The following is a 23,263-nucleotide window of genomic DNA, read 5'->3' as shown; positions in this document are numbered from 1 at the left end:
ATTTAATGAATGAGTGTGTGGGGGTGGTGAGGAAGGAATATTCACGCCCAGCCTAGTCCTATTTAGTTGCCCCGGGGCTGATTTTGCTGAAAAGTTGCTGGTCATTTGGCACAGCTCCCAAGGGAGGTGTCTGGCAGAATTAGTCCCATTAATTGTTGAAAAGCCGATGAACACCATTTGCGGGGGAACATGGGTGGGAGTGTGCTGTTGCACCCTGGTCCTGCTTGTGGATTCCTGGTCGACAGCTGGTTGGCCCCTGTGTGAACAGTATGATGGACTAGATGGACCCTTGGTCTGATCCAGCAGGGCTGTTCTCATGTTGTCATGAAATGAGAATATAATGCACAACTGATCATTTCTGTTCCTATAGCAGTACCCAGAATCTCCTGCCTGAAAAGACCTGCACCCCATTCTGATCCTTGAGGTGTTTTTTTAAAGCATATAAAACTGCATTGATAACGTCATTTCAACTAGGTCTTCCAGTGTCTAGAATGTTAGAACAGGAAGTCAAGGTCTGTAGCATTAGACCACAACTATGGAATGGCCTTGACAGCCGATTAGCATTTAAGGAAGCTATCAAGACTGATCTCTTCCGGCAGGCCTACCAGGGGGATTTTCGGATGTTCTTAGAATGTTCTTAGGATGTGTTAACAATGCATATGATGGTCTTAATTCAGTTTTATGTATTTTATATTTACTGCTGTTCCATACCTCAATCAAAATGGAGAGGCAGGTAAGAAATAAATTAGATGATGATGATGTATATGCTGAACCTGGAAACTACTTTTTAAAAACAAAACAAAAACCACATCTCTATATCATGTATAAAAGTGTGAGCAGATGTCCCAATGTTTGAACTACAACTCCCAGAAGCCCTTGCCAGCATGGCCAATGGTCACAAATGCTGGCAATTGAAATCCCAAATATCTAGAAAGCTACTTTCTGCCCACCCTGGTCTAAAAGTCATGTCAAGTGCTCTATTCTGTTGTTTCCTCTGCCATACTAGCTTCACCCTTTCCTGGGAAACGTTCAGTTTTACAATACCTCCAGGATGGGAGTGCACTTGGATGAAAATGGAGACCTGGCAGCTGACTTTGACATCGTGAACTACGTGATGCTTCCCAATAAGTCCATCCATACAGGGACGGTTGGGACTCTGGAGAGAAAGGGAACCTCAGACATCACATTCACCATTGACCAGGATGCTGTGAAATGGCCCAGCTGCTTTAACAATGTGGGTAAAAACACATTTTATTTATTTATGCATTGAAGAAATTGTTCATAGTTATATCTCAGTGGTTATGGTGATCAACATTAATATTTTCTCTCTATTTCTAGATACGTGCATTTTTAAAAAATTAAAAATATCCAAGATCTTCTCTTTGATTCTCCCATATCCTTTGCTGGTATTGCAGTTGTAGACAGTAAGAAATGTTTACAAGCCTTAATTAAAGTCTTTTTTTTGGGGGGGGGGGGAGAAAGGCTGTTTAAGTGCTCAATGTGATGAGAATTGCAGGTCTGAAACTTTTCCCTTCAACCAGCTGGATGAAGTAGGCAAAGAAACAAGCTTCAATAATTAACATTTAAAAATTAAATAAATCTGCTCTTCCTTTAATTTTGAATGGAGAGGTTGTTTAAATAACGTTTGCCCTTTTGAGATCTCAGACTTGAGCAAAGCATGAAGGATGCTTCCAGCTGATAATTGTTTTTTTTAATGGTCCACCTTTGTCCCGTGTAGCTATGAAGAATAAGATCCGTGCCTGACATGTCTTTATTCTCTACTTCCAAGCAATGTCCTGTCCCTTTATGGAATTTAATTTCCTTCAATTTCTGTTGCATTTTAATCATTTGTTTAATTTTATTATATATATATTTGTGTGTGTGTGTGTGTGTGTATCTATCTGTGGTTTACAAAAAAAGATGTCAAGGATATACAGTTTTCAATCAAGCGCCAAAAAGAAGTGAAATGTTGAGCTTAAAAGCGTCTCTCTGAGGAGCCAGAAAGTTCACGTGAAATACTCCTCCTCCCAAAGCAAGTAAAACATGTGGAAATATGTAGTAGGGACTGTGGGACCTATGCAGAGGTGACAAACCATGTAAGTGCTCCTCCTGCTCATTCTTTTGAGCAGCCTGCCGTCTTTCCCATGAGAATTTCTGCCTGTAATTCCTGGAGGCAAGTGAAGTTGTCCCATTTTTCATCACTCTCCATGACTCAAGGCCCATACAAGATTATTACTCCAACTAATGACCTTTACTCCATTTAGTAGGACCCAAGGACCCTTCCCAGGTCGTATCAATGCAGGCAGATGTTCACAGGCCTTATCCCATAATCATACATAAATGGGAATACCTCCTTCCTCAGATCCCCTCCCTCCATGTGAATGCACCATCAGATTCAAGGCTAAGACACTATTGTTGTACTAAACATTGTAAATTACTCCCATTTGTATCATTGAAGGAGTCCTACTGGTTCCTTTTAAGGATAACAGTTTAAAGTTGGCTTTAGACATATGTTGCCTGGGTATATGTTTTATGTACTTTGTATAATGTGTTTGTACGGTTCTATGTTTTCATGAACCACCCAGGGAGCTTCAGCTATGGGGCGGGAGAGAAATAACAGAAATGAAAAATGAAATTAGTGAAGCATACAGATGTGTGAAAAAGAAAGTACACCCTCTTGGAATTGTATGATTTTACGTATCAGGACATAATAACAATCATCTGTTCCTTAGCAGGTCTAAAAATTAGGTAAATATAACCTCAGATGAACAACAACACATGACATATTACACCGTGCCATGATTTATTTAACAGAAATAAAGCCAAAATGGAGTGTGAAAAAGTAAGTACACCCTTACTGCTTCCATAGGAATTAAGATGCTAAGTAGCAGACAGGTGCTGCTAACCAAATGCCCATAATTAATTGATCATCAGCAAATGTGACCACCTCTATAAAAGCCAAAATTGTTCAGTTTGCTGGTCTGGAGCATTCAGGTGTGTGTTAACACAATGCCAAGGAGGAAAGACATCAGCAATGATCTTAGAGAAGCAATTGCTGCTGCCCATCAATCTGGGAAGGGTTATAAGGCCATTTCCAAACCATTTAAAGTCCATCATTCTACAGTGAGAAAGATGATTCAAAAGTGGAAAACATTCAAGACTGTTGCCAATCTTCCCAGGAGAGGACGTCCCAGCAAAATCACCCCAAGGTCAGACCGTGCAATGCTCAAGAGAAATTGCAAAAAAACCCAAGAGTTACATCTCAGACTCTATAGGTGTCAGTGAGCATGTTAAATGTTAAAGTTCATGACAGTACAATTAGAAAAAGACTGAACAAGTATGGTTTGTTTGGAAGGGTTGCCAGGAGAAAGCCTCTTCTCTCTAAAAAGTACATGGCAGCACAGCTTAGGTTTGCAAAGTTGCCTCTGAACAAATCACAAGACTTCTGGAACGATGTCCTTAGGACAGACGAGACCAAAGTGGAGAAGTTTGGCCATAATGCACAGCGCCACGTTTGGCAAACACCTCATACCAACTGTCAAGCACGGTGGTGGAGGGATGATGATTTGGGCTTGTTTTGCAGCCACAGGACCTGGGAACCTTGCAGTCATTGAGTCGACCATGAACTCCTCTGCATACCAAAGTATTCTAGAGTCAAATGTGAGGCCATCTGTCCGACAGCTAAAGCTTGGCCGAAATTGGGTCATGCAACAGGACAATGATCCCAAGCACACCAGCGAATCTACAACAGAATGGCTGAAAAAGAAAAGAATCAAGGCGTTGCAATGGCCCAGTCAAAGTCCAGACCTCAACCGGATTGAAATGCTGTGGCAGGACCTGCTAAGGAACAGATGATTGTTATTATGTCCTGATATGTTAAAATCATACAATTCCAAGAGGGTGTACTTTCTTTTTCACACGACTGTAGGTAGATCCTGACCTGGATCATCCCCAACATCTCATACAGAGATTGGACTATTATATTTTCCAGTTGAATGTTTGCCTGTATTGCCCGGATAAGTGATAACCCCTTTTACCTATATCAGTGACTTAAGGCTGATTGCGTTACATGGTTGCTCTAACCACTGGACCTTATTCCCTTCAGTAGAACTCAAGAGGTCCTCCCAACTGGAATCATGCTCATGTTGACGTGGTAGGAAATCTCTTATAGTGTCCACAAAGTTCCATAGATAGAAATACTCGCTGACTCTTGGTTGTCTGTCTTTATGGCTAGACGGTGCCTCAGTCCAGATGTACCAGAAGCTGCAGTCCTGGCTTTGTCAAGGTGATTCGGGAAGGACAGCCCAGTTGCTGCTACGGCTGCGCTCCTTGCATGGAAGGGACCATTTCCACCACTGAAGGCAAGTGGCCCCAAAGGAAAAGGTGGTCCGTAGGGAATGGGGCTAAGTACCTCACATGAGGTACTGGTTCCTCTCTATTCGGCCCTGGTTAGGCCTCATCTAGAGTATTGCATCCAGTTCTGGGCTCCACAACTCAAGAAGGATGCAGACAAGCTGAAGTGTGTTCAGAGGAGGGCAACCAGGATGATCAGGGGTCTAGAAACAAAGCCCTATGAACAGAGACTGAAAGAACTGGGCATGTTTAGCCTGGAGAAGAGGAGATTGAGGGGAGACATGAGTGCACTCTTCAAATACTTAAAAAGTTGTCACACAGAGGAGGGCCAGGATCTCTTCTCGATCCTCTCAGAGTGCAGGACACGGAATAATGGACTCAAGTTAAAGGAAGCCAGATTCCGGCTGGACATCAGGAAAAACTTCCTGACTGTTAGAGCAGTGTGACAATGGAACCAGTGACCTAGGGAGGTTGTGGGCTCTCCCACCCTAGAGGCCTTCAAGAGGCAGCTGGACAAGCATCTGTCAGGGTTGCTTTAGGGTGGATTCCTGCATTGAGCAGGGAGTTGGACTCGATGGCCTTGTAGGCCCCTTCCAACTCTGCTATTCTATGATTTTATGATTCTATGATCCCCTCTCCTCTTTGGATGGCTTTGAATGTGGGAGTGAAAACTAATGATTGTTTGGGCAGCCTCTCCCAACCTGAGTGGCACCAAGATGGGGAAGGCTTCCCTGGGCTTATGATCAGGATGGCAGGGAGAGATCCTGATGGCTGTGGTGGGGATTCCAACACTCCTACACAGAGAGACACAGAGAGAGAGAGAGAGAGAGAGAGGGGAAGGGGGCATAGAAATATAAGCAACATGCAAGTAACATGTAGATGGGAGAGTCAGAAGGCGCAAAGCTTATGCCTAAACAGTCTCTGTTGGAGGACTTGCCTTTGCTGGGTAAGGTGTGGCTCCCAGAAAAGGATCCTCTCAGGTGCAAAGCAGACATGGTAGGAGCTCTGTTCCTCATGAGCAAGAAGAGTTGCTGCCTCACTGCAGAAGTCAGAAGATGTGCATAGTGTCAGTTGCTTGCCTGTTCCCTCTGGCATTGACACGACACATGGCCTCCTGTACAGCTCCTCTTATTATTATTATTATTATTATTATTATTATTATTATTATTATTATTATTATTATCATCATCATCATCATCATCATCATCATCCTGCCTTTTTCTCAATGCTGGGCCTCAAGGTGATAAGTGCAGAGCTAAGTGTGCACGTGGCACCACTGAGGTGTTCACTGAGGTCCTGTCTCCGGCCACCCCGCGCCTTAAGTACCTGGTGGGCAGGGTCCACAGGTGCTGCCCTTCCTCCGTCAATCTGTGATGCTGGCCTGGCATTGTTGTATTGTGAACAGACGATCCCGAGAAGCCATTCTAGAAGAATTCATTCCTCTTCCTCCTCAACAAAACTAAAAAACGGGATTCTGAACATGTCCCTATATCAAGAGTGGGCAGCCTGGGCCCCTGCAGATGCTGTTGGATTGAAACTACCATCAAGCCTAGTTAGCAGAGCCAAAGGGGAGCCCTGCATGAGGGGAGTTTAAGCCATACAACATCTGCAGAAGAACAAGTTGCCCCGTCCTGCTGTAAGTTATTAATCTGCTCAAAAGTCCGTCTAGCCAGGGGAGGAGACCATCTTCGGACTCCTGCCCCCAATTCCTTTCTACCATGCAAAATCTCCTGCTTCACATTCCAGAATCAAAAGCAGTGGAAAGAAAAGCAGCCGATGAAGTGAAAAGAAGCTAACACCCTGGAAGACAGAAACAAACTTCAAAGTGATCTTGATAGGCTGGAGTGCTGGGCTGAAAACAACAGGATGAAATTTAATAGGGATAAATGCCAAGTTCTACATTTAGAAAATAGAAACCAAATGCACAGTTACAAGATGGGGGATACTTGGCTAAGCAATACTACAAACGAGAAGGATCTTGGAATTGTTGTATATTGCAAGCTGAATATGAGCCAACAGTGCGATATGGCTGCAAGAAAGGCAAATGCTATTTTGGGCTGCATTAATAGAAGTATAGCTTCCAAATCACATGAGGTCCTGGTTCCTCTCTATTTGGCCCTGGTTAGGCCTCATCTAGAGTATTGCGTCCAGTTCTGGGCTCCACAATTCAAGAAGGACGCAGACAAGCTGGAACGTGTTCAGAGGAGGGCAACCATGATGATCAGGGGTCTGGAAACAAAGCCCTATGAAGAGAGACTGAAAGAACTGGGCATGTTTAGCCTGGAGAAGAGAAGATTGAGGGGAGACATGAGAGCACTCTTCAAATACTTAAAAGGTTGTCACACAGAGGAGGGCCAGGTTCCCTTCTCGATCCTCCCAGAGTGCAGGACACAGAATAACGGGCTCAAGTTAAAGGAAGCCAGATTCCAGCTGAACATCAGGAAAAACTTCCTGACTGTTAGAGCAGTGCGACAATGGAATCAGTTACCTAGGGAGGTGGTGGGCTCTCCCACACTAGAGGCCTTCAAGAGGCAGCTGGACAAGCATCTGTCAGGGATGCTTTAGGGTGGATTCCTGCATTGAGCAGGGGGTTGGACTCGATGGCCTTGTAGACCTTTTCCAACTCTGCTATTCTGTGATTGTATGATTCTAAGGAGAAACGAATTTTCAGGATGCTGAAGTTTTCATTGTGGATTGTAAAGCCCTAAGTGAAAGTCTACAATAAACAGTTCAGCATCCTGAGAATTCGTTGCTTCCTTCTTTTCACTGCCTCACATTCCCACTCCACTGAGATTGTTCCTGACCTTTCTACCATCATTGGCTTAGGTGCCCCCACCCCAGAACATCTGCATTTTCATCACAGAAAGAAAATGTTTGTTTTTTAATGATGCTGGAAGTCACTCTTTCTTTTTTTCAGATGCAGACCTTTGCACTGCATGTCCAGAGGATCAGCATCCCAGCATGGACCGAAATGAATGTGTCCCCAAGATTAGAACCTTCCTCTCCTGTGAAGAAACTCTGGGGATCATCCTGGTTTCCTTTGCCCTATTCTTATCTGTAACTACAGGCTTGGTCTTAGGAATCTTCATTAAATTCCTAGAAACTCCCATAGTCAAAGCCAACAACCGGGACCTCTCCTACGTTCTCCTCATCTCCCTCCTGCTTTCCTTCATGTCCTCCTTCCTATTCATTGGCCGGCCAAGGAAAGCATCCTGCCTCCTCCGACAAATAGCCTTCAGCGTCATCTTCTCAATTGCCGTCTCTTCTCTGTTGGCCAAAACGATCACTGTGGTGTTGGCCTTCTTGGCCACAAAGCCAGGGAACAGGGTGAGGAGGTGGCTGGGGAAGAGTTTGACCAATGCCATTGTCCTTTCCTGTTCCAGTGTCCAGATTATTATTTGTACCATCTGGCTGGGAACCTCTCCTCCATTCCCTGACTCAGACAAGAACTCCCAGCCTGGAGAGATCCTACTACAATGTAATGAAGGGTCTGCTTCCATGTTCTATAGTGCCCTTGGCTACATGGGCTTCCTGGCTGTCATCTGCTTCATGGTGGCTTTCTTTGCCAGGAAGCTGCCTGGGTCCTTCAATGAAGCCAAGCTGATCACCTTCAGCATGCTGGTCTTCTGCAGCATCTGGGTGTCCTTTGTGCCCACCTACCTGAGCACCAAGGGGAAATACATGGTCGCCGTGCAGGTCTTCTCCATCTTGGCCTCCAGTGCTGGGTTATTGGGCTGCATCTTCCTTCCCAAGTGCTACATTATTCTATTCAGGCCTGAAATGAATGCAAAGGATCATCTAAGGATGAAAAGAGAATATGGAATTTGATTTTGACTACATTCGTTTCAGTTTTGGTATCTGGAACCACCTTGGCTTTCACGAATACAAGCTACTCGTCTCAAGATGGAACCATAATAGCATCAAGTCTCTCTTCTCGATGTAGTTCCTGTAAAAGCGTTTGGTCACATCTGACTGAAGTGAATGCATGGTGACCCTAGAATGGTCACAGGCCCTTTTAATTTCATGGGTTGCTTGTAATTTTTCCACTCCAGAAACAGAGGCGTCATTTCTCTGTATACCGGTTGCTCCAAAGCCTCTTCTTCCATCCTTAGGTGCCAAATTGTTTGTCGGCGCTCCTGTTGAGTCTCTGAATGGCCACATGCCTTTCTTGCTCCTGCCACGAGTAGTGGGGAGTGTCCCATTGGTAGCAATCGCTGACTCCTCTAGTGTAACAAATGTAGGTTTGTAATTGTGTATGGTTGGAAACTGACCAGGTACTTAAGATGCAAAACAGAATTCCGCTGGTTATCCCTTTGAATTTCTCATGAGAGAGTGCTACTTAACAAGAACGTACTGCCCTTATTTCTCCGGTCAGAAAACTTCTGCCTCCTCTTTACATTTTAAAGGCTAAGTCTAAGAGTCCTGTGTAACTTCAAAGCTCCCCCAATGCATTGTGAACTCTCATTCAGTGCAATAAAGGCTTTCTATTTCTGGACCTTTGTGTTGAAATTGTGGGGCTCCACACTTCAAGAAGGACGCAGACAAGCTGGAGCGTGTTCAGAGGAGGGCAACCAGGATTCCTGATCAGGGGTCTGGAAACAAAGCCCTATGAAGAGAGACTGAAAGAACTGGGCATGTTTAGCCTGGAGAAGAGGAGATTGAGGGGAGACATGATAGCACTCTTCAAAGACTGAAAAGGTTGTCACACAGAGCAGGGCCAGAATCTCTTCTCGATCCTCCCAGAGTGCAGGACACGGAATAATGGGTTCAAGTTAAAGGAAGCCAGATTCCAGCTGGACATCAGGAAAAACTTCTTGACTGTTAGAGCAGTACGACAATGGACTCAGTTGCCTGGTGAGGTTGTGGGCTCTCCCACCCTAGAGGCCTTCAAGAGGCAGCTGGACAACCATCTGTCAGGGATGCTTTAGGCTGGATTCCTGCATTGAGCAGGGCGGTTGGACTCGATGGCCTTGTAGGCCCCTTCCAACTCTGCTATTCTATGATTGTATGACAATTTACATTTTTATTCCTGTGAGTGGTTGAGTAGGCCGGGCCCAGTGCACTGCTTTGCCTGGGGGCCTATAATGCTGTTAAGACAGCCCTGGATATTATGGGATGTCAGCAGCATTGCACGCCCACACTCCTCCCCCTCTAAGGCAGCCCCATCCTGTGGCATGAACCCTCTCTGCCACTTCTGTCAATACAATCCATCACTTCACTACCACCCTGTTTTTGTTTAATGATTTAGGCCAGTGGTTCCCAAACTTTTTCAGGTCACCGCCCCCTTGGTTCCGCAAACTCGTTCCCAGTGCCCCCTACCCTACCCTACAAAAATCATTATTCAGAATAGTGGTTTTCAACAACCCACTAAGGAAGATAATAACAATAAAATTCAAAACAGGAACAATTAATTGAATATTTATTCAAAATCCTATTACCTTTTTTTAGTTTATTCAATTAAACTTGATCCAGTGATATAATCTTTTCAAGTTTGATAGTCATTTAGCAAGAATATTAGATGTCACATTTAGTAACTAAGGTACAGTACCTCACTGTTCTGTAAATTCTCAATCTGATGGATGGGTTTGATGAAGTGATACCAGTTTCCCAATGTCTGGTTTAAAGTCACTTAACCTGAGTCTTAAATCACCACGTTTAGTAATCTGGAGTCGATAGACCACACTAAAACCACATTCCACCAAATATGATGTTGGAAATACAATCAGGAGCTTCTGAATCACTCTCCGTAATGCAGAATAGCAATTCACCATTAAAAGGACTCTTCTTAAACAGTATTAATACATGTGTGGATTCTTCCCCTATATGGCTTGGGACCAAACTACCTTCTCCCATAAAAATGTCCCTGGGTTTTAAGACCTTCTGGAGAGGCGCTTCTCGGAAAAGACCACCTCGAGCTCCCCCGTTTAGATGACACGCTAAGCTACTGCGGTTAAACACATTGAGCTAAAAATTACAGCATACCGTATTGTGTGAATAATGACTTTGCAGGTCGTGTGACCCCTTCCTAATCATGTTGGCTGAATAACCATGGTTTAAACATGCTGACTAACCATTTGCTGTAAAAGGATTAATGGGCTAACCATGGCTTAGCGTGTTGTCTGAACAGGCCCATTATTTACAAATTCAATACATTTCATCCGTACCCTTTCAAACTGGTCTTTGATTGTCCTTGCGCTCGGCTACATTCTCAGATACCACCTTTCAATATGAAGGCTTTTCTGATTCTCCCAGTGTTTTACTATCTTATGTGAACTGCCCAGAGAGCTTCGGCTATGGGGCTGTATACAAATGCAATAAATAAATATATAAGATGGGAGATACTTGGCTCAGCAATACTACAAATGAGAAGGATCTTGGAATTGTTGTAGATCACAAGCTGAATATGAGCCAACAGTGCGATATGGCTGCAAGAAAGGCAAATGCTATTTTGGGCTGCATTAATAGAAGTATAGCTTCCAAATCACGTAAAGTCCTGGTTCCTCTCTATTTGGCCCTGGTTAGGCCTCATCTAGAGGATTGCGTCCAGTTCTGGGCTCCACAATTCAAGAAAGACGCAGACAAGCTGGAGCGTGTTCAGAGGAGGGCAACCAGGATTCCCGATCAGGGGTCTGGAAACAAAGCCCTATGAAGAGAGACTGAAAGAACTGGGCATGTTTAGCCTGGAGAAGAGAAGACTGAGGGGAGACATGATAGCACTCTTCAAATACTTAAAAGGTTGTCACACAGAGCAGGGCCAGGATCTCTTCTCGATCCTCCCAGAGTGCATGACACAGAATAATGGGCTCAAGTGACAGGAAGCCACATTCCAGATGGACATCAGGAAAAACTTCCTGACTGTTAGAGCAGTACGACAATGGAACCAGTGACCTAAGGAGGTTGTGGGCTCTCCCACACTAGAGGCCTTCAAGAGGCAGCTGGACAACCATCTGTTAGGGATGCTTTAGGGTGGATTCCTGCATTGAGCAGGGATTGGACTTGATGGCTTTGTAGGCCCCTTCCAACTCTGCTATTCTATGATTCTATAAATTTAACAAGGCTAATCTTTTAAAACACTGATTTCCTAAATCGATTTGCCTTAGGGCATGCCCACTACAAATTTATTTATTTATTTAAAACATTTGTATGTTTTAAATAGATGTTGTAACATCTATATCACTACAATCTCAAGGCAGCATACAGATAAAATCCTACAATGTAAAGCAAAACATATACACAGCTAAAAACAAATTAAACCATTAATCAAGTTAAAACCTGTAATTTAAAAGCAGTAAATGCATGAAGGTTCCCGGCCAACACTCTGGGGATGCCCCAGGACTCACCACCGATAATTTCCTTGGTGTGAGTTACCATCTGTGGGTCAGTTTTACCATTACTTCCCTATTTTAAACTCAGATTGTTTTAAGCGGATACTTATCCTGCAAAGCTTTCCAAATATCTTTCTCTACGTGGATTTCAAGGTCTGTTTCCCACACCATCCAGAGTGGGTCACTTATGCCTGTTTCAGATGCTACAATTCAATGAGGATCACAATTATGCATCCAAAACGGCAGGACACTTTTGGGGCCTGTTCACAAGACACCTTAAACCTTGCTGGTTAAGGCTTTTTAGTTAAGACTTCAGGGTTTCAGAGGTTGTGTGCAATGCAGTTTGCTAAGCCCTGGTCACTTTCTAATCCCAGTCAGACCTTCTACAGCAAGGTTAGCGGCTCAAACCCTGGTTTGAAGTGTTGGGAGTCACCACACAGCTCGTGGTTAGTGCTAACCCTGGAGAACGGCCGTCTCACCAACCACAGTCCCCGAAATGTCGTCTAAACACGCGCACTGAATCCTATTCAGACTTTATCCCTTCCATGTGAACCCATTTGTTTAGAAACATATCGTCTTCCATCAAGGGAATTCTACGTTGGAGTTGGCTGGTCTCAGAATAACATGCCAAAATCGGGAATTCCCCAACCACTCCCCAACCAAAGGTTGTCACACAGAGGAGGGCCAGGATCTCTTCTCGATCCTCCCAGAGTGCAGGACACGGAATAACAGGCTCACGTTAAAGGAAGCCAGATTCCGGCTGGACATCAGGAAAAACTTCCTGACTGTTAGAGCAGTACGACAATGGAATCAGTTACCTAGGGAGGTTGTGGGCTCTCCCACACTAAAGGCGATCAAGAGGCAGCTGGACAAACATCTGTCAGGGATGCTGTAGGGTGGATTCCTGCATTGAGCAGGGGGTTGGACTCGATGGCCTTGGAGGCCCCTTCCAACTCTCCTATTCTATGATTCATATTGCTTATATAAGAGAGTAACTGATGAAATCAAGGAGCTTTAGTACCTAAAAGAAATAAATAAATTTGTTTCTGCCGAAATCGTAATGGGCTTTTAGTGATGTTTGAAATAGGAATAAGTGTTTTGGAACCAGCGTCCTTTGAATGGCTACTGAATGCTCCATAAAGCCTACCTGTTGCTCCTTCCACTTCCCAGGGGCTTTTGAGTCGTGCCCCTTGCTTGCTGATGAAAATGTCAACCTGAGCAACGCTTTCCACCCCCTGAGCCCTTGTAGGGCTTCTCCCCTGTGGGAATTTCAGGATGCGATTTCAGACGTGTCCTGCAAGCAAAGCTTTTTCCGCTTTCTACGGCTTCAAGGCCTGTGTGGATATTTTGATGTGCATTAAGATTCACACTGTGACTGAAACTCTTTCTACATACTGAGCATAGATAGGGCTTCTCGCCCGTCTGGATCCTGTGATGGTTACTAAGGTTCGTGGTGTAACTAAAAAGCTTTCCAAATTCAAAGCATTCACAGCACTTGGATCGATACAGCAATCTGTGACTGAATTGCATTCCAGACTTTGAGCAGTTTTATGGCTTCTCCTTTGTGTGAATTCTTTGATGTTTATTACGGGTGCTGCTCTGACTGAAGCTCTTTCCACACTCCAGGCATTCATAGGGCTTCTCCCCTGTGTGACATCTTTGATGTTTATTAAGGTAGCTGCTCTGACTGAAGCTCTTTCCACACTCCAGGCATTCATAGGGCTTCTCCCCTGTGTGAGTTCTTTGATGTTGATTAAGTTTGCTGCTCTGACTAAAGCTCTTTCCACACTCAGGGCATTTATAGGGCTTCTCACCTGTATGACTTCTTTTATGTTGATTCAGTTGGCTTCTATAACTGAAGCTCTTTCCACACTCTAGGCATTCATGGGTCTTCTCCCCTGTGTGATTTCTTTGATGTTGATTAAGTTTGCTGCTCTGACTGAAGCTCTTTCCGCACTCCAGGCATCCATAGGGCTTTTCGCCTGTATGACTTCTTTTATGTTGATTCAGTTGGCTTCTATAACTGAAGCTCTTTCCACACTCTAGGCATTCATGGGTCTCCTCCCCTGTGTGATTTCTTTGATGTTGATTAAGTTTGCTGTTCTGACTGAAGCTCTTTCCACACTCCAGGCATCTATAGGGCTTCTCCCCTGTGTGAATTATTTGATGTTGATTAAGGTGGCGTCTCTGACTGAATCTCTTTCCGCACTCCAGGCATTCATAGGGCTTCTCCCCTGTGTGAATTCTTTGATGTCGATGAAGGTTGCTGCTATCATTGAAGCGCTTTCCACACTCCAGGCATTCATAGGGCTTCACGCCTGTGTGAGATCTTTGATGTTGATTAAGGTTGTTGCGATCAATGAAGCTCTTTCCGCACTCCAGGCATTTATAGGGCTTCATGCCTGTGTGAATTCTTTGATGTCGATTAAGGCTACTTCTCTGACTGAAGCTCTTTCCACACTCCAGGCATTCATAGGGCTTCTCCCCTGTATGAATTCTTTGATGTTGATTAAGGTAGCTGCTCTGACTGAAGCTCTTTCCACACTCTAGGCATTTGTAGGGCTTCTCCTCTGAATGACTTCTTTGATGTTGATTAAGGTTTGACCTGTAAACAAAGCTCTTTCCGCACACTACACATTCATAGGGCTTCTCCCTGGAGTGAATTCTTTGATGTTGCTTAAGCTGTGTACTGCAAGCAAAGCTCTTTCTGCACTCTAGGCATTTGTAGGGCTTCTCTCCTGTATGAATTGTTTGATGTCGCTTAAGTTTGCTGCTCTGACTGAAGCTCTTTCTGCACTCTAGGCATTTGTAGGGCTTTTCCCCTGTATGAATTCTTTGATGTGTTTTAAGGTTGGTGCTCTGACTGAAGCTCTTTCCGCACTCTAGGCATTTGTAGGGCTTCTCCCCTGTATGATTTCTTTGATGGGTTTTAAGGCGTGCTCTCTGAGAAAAATTCTTTCTGCACACTATGCATTCATAGGGCTTCTCCCTGGAGTGAATTCTTCGATGTTGCTTAAGTTGGCAGCCCTGACTGAAACTCTTTCCGCACTCTGAGCATTGATAGAGGTTATCTCCTGAGTGAATTCTTTTATGCAAGCACTGAAATCTTTTGTCTTCTGTGTGAAATGGTTGACATTTGGTAAGGTGAATCTTCTTTATATCTTGAGAGCTTTTCCTCTGTGCCCTCCTACTGTGAACGTTGCTATTACTTGGTACTTCTAGTACTGGAATTTCACGGACGTCTGACCATTCCAAAGAAATGGATTTGATTCCCTGCTTCTCCTCAGATTCAGGTTCCCTTCTCTGGTGTAGGTCGTTTTCCTTGCTCTCCCTGCGATCACCTGCAAGAATAAAAAAGAAAAGAAATCTTCCTGAAATCAGGGAACAAAGCAAATGGTTTGCTGATTTGATTAACTGGATACAAAAATGTTTGGTTGGAGGCAGATCCTTCAAAACATATTAAATATCCCCTGATGTTCAACAGAATTCAGAACTAGAGTGATGTACAACACTTTTATTGATAACTACTGAAAAACCCCATTGAGCAACTCTACTATTCTATGATTCTATGAAGGGCATCTGGATTAAAAGAAATGGGGCAAGGAATAAAGAACATGATAATCAGAGTCTACTACCGACCACCCAATCAAGGAGAATACGAGGATGAAACTATTGAGAAGTAAACTGCCGGTGTTTCAAGGAAATGCAATGTAGTAGTGATATCCCTTGGAAGAGAAGTTCTGCCAAAACAGCCTTTCCAAGAAATTCCTGACATGTGTGGGTGATAACTTTCTCCTACAGAAAGCGGAGGAAGGAACTATAGGATCGGCAATCCTTGACTTGATATTAACCAATAGGAATGACCTAGTGCATAAAGTGGCAGTTACGGGAACTCTGGGGAAAGTGACCAAATCATACTTGAATTCTTGATTATGAAGGAGACAAAAGTTGAGTGTAGCCATACGCATACTCTGGATTTTAGGAAAGCTGATTTTAATCAACTCAGAAGTATGGTAAGTAATGTCCCTAATGAGTGACCCTAATGAGAAAAGGAGTCCAAGATGGGTGGGAGTACTTTAAAAAAGGAAATTTTAAATTAAATTAATTTTTGTGAACCGCCCAGAGAGCTTCGGCTATTGGGCGGTATAGAAATGAAATAAATAAATAAATAAAGGCACAATTACAAAAAATTCCAACAAGGAGAAAAGACAGAAGACAACAGAAGAAACCAATGTGGCTTTATAAAAAGCTTAGAGAAAAAACGAAAACAAAAAAGGACACATAAGAAGTGGAAGGAAGGCCAGGCTACAAAAGAGGAGCACAGACAGGTAGCACAGAAGGGCCGAAATGGCGTCAGGAAGGCTAACCCTGAGAATGAGCTGAGATTAGCGAGGGATACTAAAAGCAATAAAAAGGCTTTCTTCAGATATGTGAGTAGTAAAAGACAGAGGAAAGAAATGGTGGTTCAACTGCTTAACGAGGATGGCAAATTGATAACAGAGGACGAATAAAAGGCCGAAGTGCTCACCTTAGGCTTCTCCCAAAAGGGGGTCAATGACCCCCGCACCAGCTGACACAAAGAAAGAAGACCTGCAACTCCACCTTCCAGGATCTGTCAAGAAGGCAAAGAGGGAGCCTTACCCAGAGGAACCCCATTCCTTACCCAGAGAGGCCAAGATCCCACGATTCTCCTCCATAACTTCCTTGTGCAGAGTCCTTTGGCCTGGATCCAGCAGCGCCCACTCCTCCTCCGAGAAATGCACAGCCACCTCCTCAAAAGTCACCAGAACCTGAAAGCAGGAGAAGAATTGAGGTTCTCCTTACACATAACGTTGCAATCCATGAAGACCAGGTTGGTGAGGTCCTCCTTCTGAATGCCGAAGCTTCAGGAGTGACCTTCAAGGCCTCCCTAGCAGCTAACTTGGAGAGGAGCAAAGGCTAAAGGGGCAGGTTCTACCAGGACCAAAGAGATATGGAAGGGATGGAGGCCCCCAGGACTCCCCTACCTGCCCAGGCTGCGCAGAAACCGCTTCCACTCCACCACGAAGCGAAGGAGTCCTAGAAGGATCCCCCAGGATCAGTTCAATCTCTCTGTGGGTCTTTCTGCTCCCTTTGAGGAAGGCAAAGAAGGTGGGAAGGTAAGTTGACGTTCTTAAGCATTTCCGTTTTCATTGTTTTACCGGATTCTATGTTTGTCCACATTACTAAAGAACATGTCTTTTTTGAGTATCTAGAGAAAAAAGGTCTCTTTCCACCTGCAAAATCAGGCTCAAACAGAACATTAAAGCAGTTTATGCACTTTAGGCATAGTTGAGGGGGGGAGACCATGGTGAAATATGTGAATCCTTACCCAGTGAGGAGGGTCCTCTGTCACCCTCCTGCGAGATCCACCTGTCCAGCGCAAACTTCTCTGCCTCAGGGAAATCTGTGGGTGCCTTGGCCATCTTCCCCTGCACCTGGAACAGGAAGGGGGAATCCCAGAGAGGGAAGGAGAGAAATGGGTCATGTCAAAGCCAAGAGCAGCGTTTCCGAACCGGTTTGCATTTCAGGGCTCCTTCTAAAATTGATCTATCATCCAAACCGCACAGCACACTAAAGAAGGCAAACTCCATGTTAGGCATTATAAGAAAAGGAATTGAGAATAAAACGGCCAGTATCGTACTGTCCTTATGCAAATCTATGGTGTGCCCACACTTAGAATACTGTGTACAGTTCTGGTCACCACACCTAAAAAAGGATATTATAGAGCTGGAAAAAGTGCAGAAAAGGGCAACTGAAATGATGAAGGGCCTGGAGCATCTCACCTATGAGGGAAGGTTTGTTTAGCTTGGAGAAGAGGAGGCTGAGAGGAGATATGTTAGAAGTCTACAAAATGATGCATGGTATGGAGAATGTGGATAGGGAGACATTTTCCTCCCTCTCTCAAAATACCTGAACGCAAAGGCGTCATCCCATGAAGACGATGTGTGGGAGATCCAGGACAAATAAAAGGAAGGACTTCTTCAAACAGCGCATAGTTAAATTATGGAACTCACGACCACAAGATGTAGTGATGGCCACCAATTTGGATGGCTTTAAAAGGGGGTTGGATCAATTCCTGGAGGCGAAGGCTATCCATGGCTACTAGCCCTGATGGTTGTGTGCTATCTCCAGTATTCCAAGCAATAAGCCTGTGTGCACCAGTTGCTGGGGAACATGGGTGGGAGGGTGCTGTTGCACCGTGTCCTGCTTTGTTGGTCCCTGGCCGACGGCTGGTTGGCCACTGTGTGAAGAGAGTGCTGGACTAGATGGACCCTTGGTTTGATCCAGCATCAGGACACTTCTTAGGTTCTTATCTTCTTATCTTCTTATGCTGTGTCTCTGACAAGGGAGCACACAGGGATGTGTGATTTGGGGCTAAGAGTTCAACCCTGGCATAAGCAAAGCACTTGAACACCCTCCGAAAACCAGCCAGGAGGAAAGATTCCCTGTTATCCAGGATCCATCTCGTCCAGCATTCTCTCCCCACAGTGGCCCATCAGCTGTTGACCATGAACTCACAAGCAGGGCATGAGTGCAACAGCACCCATATTCCCCAGCAACTGGTATACATAGACATACTGGTCCTCGTTCTGGAGGTAGGATATAGCCATATGGACTAGTAGCTATTCATAGCCTTCTCCTCCGGGAATTTGTCTAACCCGTTTTAAACAATCCAAATGGGTGGCCATCCCTGCATCCTCTGGTAGGGAATTGCATATTTTAACAATGCACTGTTATCCTCCAAGGAGGGCCTGCTCTACACATGAAGAACAACTATACTTGGAAGTTGGACCATTGGAAATTGGGGCATCCCTTCCTTAGAGGACAAGCAAAAAAAAAGCTGAGAGAAGTATTAGGAGCACAGTCCCTGTTAGTTACAGGATGAAATGCTCTCACCTGCTTCTTGTCCTCCGCCTGGCTCAGGAGGAAGCCTTCTGCCAGGGCCACCGCCTGGGAAGTGGTCTCTGCTCCACATTCTCTGACCCAGCTCTCCATCTCCGGGGGCAGGACAGCCAGGAATTTCTCTAGCACCACCAGGTCCAGCATCTGAGCTTTGGTGTTCCTTTCTGGCTTCAGCCACTGGCGGCAAAGGTGGTGGAGTTGGCTGCAAACCTCTCGGGGTCCTTTGGCCTCCTGGTAGCCGAATTCCCTGAAGTGCTGGTGCTCCACGTCTGAACCGGTGTTGCTCCCAGGCTTGTTCTCCTGGACTCTTCTTTCCCAGAGCTCTGCACTGTCCTCTTCCTTGATGTTGCAGGAGACATTTCCTGCCTCAGGGCCAGCAAAGTTTTGCTCTTCCATCTTTTCTCTCTTCTCCATCTTTGCTCCTACCAGGACTCAAAAAGTCTCCTTCCTTTGCTGCTAATTTCTGACAAGGACTGTCCTGCAGGAATTAAAATGGAGGAGCTGCATGAATTAGATATAGCTCAGGCCAACATAATACCCCAGACCTGTCTCATACGGGTCCCTACAACCCCGGTCCCACAGGAATCAGGCTCCCAGTTGAACATGAGGTTCTGATTCTGCCCCAATGGGAGAGGGGGTGTAACCAGAGCTGCCTTAAGGCTATTCAAAGCTCAGTATGCTTGATATTTTAAAACTTGATCAAGAAAACTATGAAGAAACAGGTCTGCTGATGAACCAGAGTTTCTCTCCCATTGCATCCCATGGTTTCCTTCTAAGCCCTCTCTGTTGCCAGCACAGAGGGAAATGCTATTTTGGGCTGCATTAACAGAAGTATCGCTTCCAAATCACGTGAGGTCCTGGTTCCATTCTATTCGTCCCTGGTTAGGCCTCATCTAGAGTATTGCGTCCAGTTTATTTATTTATTTATTGCACTTATATACCGTTCCCATAGCCGGGGCTCTCTGGGCGGTTTACAGAAATTCTAAAATTAAGATAAAAACGAGTATACAAAATTTTAAATTCTAAAACACAGAATATACACACATAAAGCATTAAAAACTGTTAAAAAACTAAACATGTGGGTGATTAAGATGTGCCGCCATATGCCTGGGCAAAGAGGAAAGTCTTAACCTGGCGCCGGAAAGACAGCAGCGTTGGCACCAGGCTTGCCTCGTCAGGGAGATCATTCCAAAGTCTGGGGGCCACCACCAAAAAGGCCCTGTCCCTTGTTGCCACACTCCGAGCCTCTCTTGGAGAAGGCACCCGGAGGAGGACCTTAGATGTTGAGCGTAGTGACCAGGTATATTCACATCGGAAGAGGCGTTCCATCAGGTATTGTGGTCCCAAGCCGTGTAAGGCTTTATAGGTCAAAACCAGCACCTTGAATTGGGCTCGGAAACATACAGGCAGCCAGTGCAAGCGGACCAGAGCAGGTGTTATATGGTCGAACCTTCTGGTTCCCCAAATCAATCTGGCTGCTGCATTTTGCACGAGCTGCAGCTTCCGAACCGTCTTCAAAGGCAGCCCTACGTAGAGTGCATTGCAGTAATCTAACTTGGAAGTTACCAGTTCTGGGCTCCACAATTCCAGAAGGACGCAGACAAGCTGGAGCATGTCCAGAGGAGGGCAACCAGGATGATCAGGAGTCTGGAAACAAAGCCCTATGAAGAGGGACTGAAAGAACTGGGCATGTTTAGCCTGGAGAAGAGAAGATTGAGGGGGGACATGAGAGCACTCTTCAAACACTTAAAAGGTTGTCACACAGAGGAGGGCCAGGATCTCTTCTCGATCCTCCCAGAGTGCAGGACCCGGAATAACGGGCTCAAGTTAAAGGAAGCCAGTTTCCGGCTGGACATCAGGAAAAACGTCCTGACTGTTAGAGCAGTACGACAATGGAACCAGTGACCTAGGGAGGTGGGCTCTCCCATAATAGAGGCCTTCAAGAGGCAGCTGGACAACCCTCTGTCAGGGATGCTTTAGGGTGGATTCCTGCATTGCGCAGGGGGTTGTACTTGATGGCCTTGTAGGCCCCTTCCAACTCTGCTATTCTGTGATTCTATGTACTAAAACAAATATGGTGAAAGCAGCCTAGTTTCCCTGGGGGCAAGTTCTGTTGTTGTCCAAGGTGTTGGAGGAAAACGCTGAGAGTGCCTTGGACTGCAAGAAGATCAAACCAGTCCATACTCCAGGAAATAAAGCCAGACTGCTCACTTGAGGGAATGGTATTAAAGGCAAAACTGAAGTACTTTGGCCACATAATGAGAAGACAGGATACCCTGGAGAAGAGGCTGATGCTAGGGAAAGTGGAAGGCAAAAGGAAGAGGGGCCGACCAAGGGCAAGATGGATGGATGATATTCTGGAGGTGACAGACTTGACCTTGGGGAAGCTGGGGGTGGCGACAGCCGACAGAAAGCTCTGGCGTGGGCTGGTCCATGAAGTCACGAAGAGTCGGAAGCGACTGAACGAACAAACAACAACAAAGCCTAGTTTTCCTGGGGGCAAGTTCCGTTGTTTCTTTTAGTGGCTCCTAATAAAAACACTTTAAGATTTTTTTGAAGGCATTGAGACTAAGGCCACAGCTAGACCTAAGGTTTATCCTGGCATCATCCAGGGATGATGATTATTATTATTATTATTATTATTATTATTATTATTATTATTATTATTATTATTTATATAGCACCATCAATGCCTGCCTGAGCACTGGATCCCCTGTGTGTCACCTAGATGAACAGGTTTGACCCCTGGATGATCCAGGGATAAACCTTAGGTCTAGCTATGGCCTAAATCAAAGGAGAAATATGTCCCAGGGAACTTCTTCACCACAAACAGCTTTTAAAAAAGCTTTTTGCCTCCAGGTGGGATATTCCTCCTCCCCACCTAGGAACTTTCTGCTTCTGTCCCTCCCAGCCTCCCCTTCCCGGACCCCCTAGTTATGGGGAGGGAAGGAGGTACAAGACGTGGGTCTCCTGGAGGGTAGGGGCGGCGTCTCTCTCTCTTCCCACCCACGCCCTGCCGCAAACCTGCCCTTGGCTCCCTCCCTTCTCTGCTCCTGCCCTGGGGGGGGGGTGTAATTCCACTCCACACCCCACGGGACCCCTTGCATTTTGCACTCACCTGCTCCTTTGGAGGGGGAAAAACGGCTGCAGGCGGCATGCAGGGGCAGGAGGCGCATCCCAGGCGCCTTTGCCATGGGGGGGTGGGGAGGAGCAGGAAGTGTGGGACGGAAAGGGAGAGGTCTCATCCTGCCTGGGCTCCAGGACCCAGCCCCCTCTCCCCCTCATTAACCCTTAGGTGGAGATAGGACAAAAGGGGCGCAGAGACTCCTGGCAGAGACTGACGCCGGCCTGGGAAGGGGGCTTTTATCCCCGCAGCAGCATCACCGCCCCGTCTGCTCCTGCACAGGATGTTATTATGGGATGTCAGCAGCATTGAACGCCCCCTAGCCTCCCTCTCTGGGGCAGCCCCTCTTCCCCCGCCCTTGGCACGAACCCCCTTCCCCTCCACCCCCACCCCCCAACTTCTCCTTTTTCCCCACTGCCTCCCAACCTAGGACACTTCTGGAAAGACAATCCACGTCTGATCTCAACTCCCCACCGCATGTGCAAGGCGGTATTATCATTGTCAAAGCAAGCAGTACCGCGTCTCCCACTTGTGCCCCCACAGGAGAACACCCAAGGAGCCCTGAGACTGGATCAGACCGAGGGTCCCTCTAGTCCAGCGCTCCGTTCACACAAGCGGTCTACCCATGGGTGCAGCAACACCCTCTTGCCCATGTTCCCCAGCAGCTTGTGTATAAAGGCTTAATGCCTCTGATTCTGCATGGCTACTACTTCTTCCATCAGAAGGAGTAGCCATTGGTAGCCTTCTCCTCCAGGGAATGTGTCCAGCCCCCCTTTTAAAGCCATCCCAGTTGGTGGCCATTACTACGTCTTGCGGTAGCCAATTCCATGGTTCAACTATGCACACGTATACAGGATGTTATTATGGGATATCAACAGCATTAAACGCCCCCTGGGCCCTGCCCTCCCTCCCTGGGGCAGACCCTCTCCCTCCATTCGCATGAACCCCCTCTCCCCAACTCCTCCTTCCTTCCGCTGCCCCCTCCCTCCCCCCAAAGGAGTTTTGTCCCCCTCAAAGACTTCCTCCCACTTGTGCCCACAGGATAGGGTTGCCATATTCTGAATCCACAAAACCAGGACAATTGGGGTGGGTGGGGGGCTAGGATTTTTTAAAAAACTACAACACACCTGAGCGATATGTAAAGGTCTAGGGAAAGCCCATTTTTTGCAAAGCCCAATTTTTCCATTAAAACATCAACAACTGTAAAACCAGACAACTTAAATTCACAGGAACCTACTTCCAAGTAACAGATTTGAGCCTTGCAAGCCAAATTCTAGGAGGTGGATTGTTGAAGGGCGACTGAATGAAGAGAGACTGAAAGAACTGGGCATGTTTAGCCTGGAGAAGAGGAGATTGAGGGGAGACATGAGAGCACTCTTCAAATACTTGAAAGGTTGTCACACAGAGGAGGGCCAGGATGTCTTCTCGGTCCTCCCAGAGCGCAGGACACGGAATAATGGGCTCAAGTTAAAGGAAGCCAGATTCCAGCTGGACATCAGGAAAAACTTCCTGACTGTTAGAGCAGTACGACAATGCA

At 45.8% G+C, this 23,263-nt stretch overlaps 2 protein-coding genes across 3 annotated transcripts in view; one reads left to right on the top strand and one right to left on the bottom strand.

Annotated features, from left to right (window-relative positions):
* Positions 1 to 23,263, top strand: part of LOC134396281 (zinc finger protein 420-like) — a 918,719-nt gene that overhangs the window by 683,450 nt on the left and 212,006 nt on the right. The gene's annotated exons all lie outside the window — the stretch shown is intronic.
* Positions 13,021 to 23,263, bottom strand: part of LOC134396491 (zinc finger protein 345-like) — a 204,703-nt gene continuing 194,460 nt past the window's right edge. The window contains exons 4-6 of the mRNA XM_063123012.1: positions 16,342 to 16,468; positions 13,763 to 15,019; positions 13,021 to 13,678 (exon numbers count right to left, since the gene is read on the bottom strand). Coding sequence (XP_062979082.1) covers positions 13,227 to 13,678; positions 13,763 to 15,019; positions 16,342 to 16,468 — 1,836 coding nt within the window. The 3' untranslated portion in view covers positions 13,021 to 13,226. The remainder of the gene's footprint in view (positions 13,679 to 13,762; positions 15,020 to 16,341; positions 16,469 to 23,263) is intronic.

The sequence above is a fragment of the Elgaria multicarinata genome, chromosome 3, assembly GCF_023053635.1.
Source record: "Elgaria multicarinata webbii isolate HBS135686 ecotype San Diego chromosome 3, rElgMul1.1.pri, whole genome shotgun sequence".
In the NCBI taxonomy this organism is placed as follows: domain Eukaryota; kingdom Metazoa; phylum Chordata; class Lepidosauria; order Squamata; family Anguidae; genus Elgaria; species Elgaria multicarinata.
Note: the sequence above shows the minus strand (reverse complement) of the source record. Positions and strands in the feature narration are given on the sequence as shown.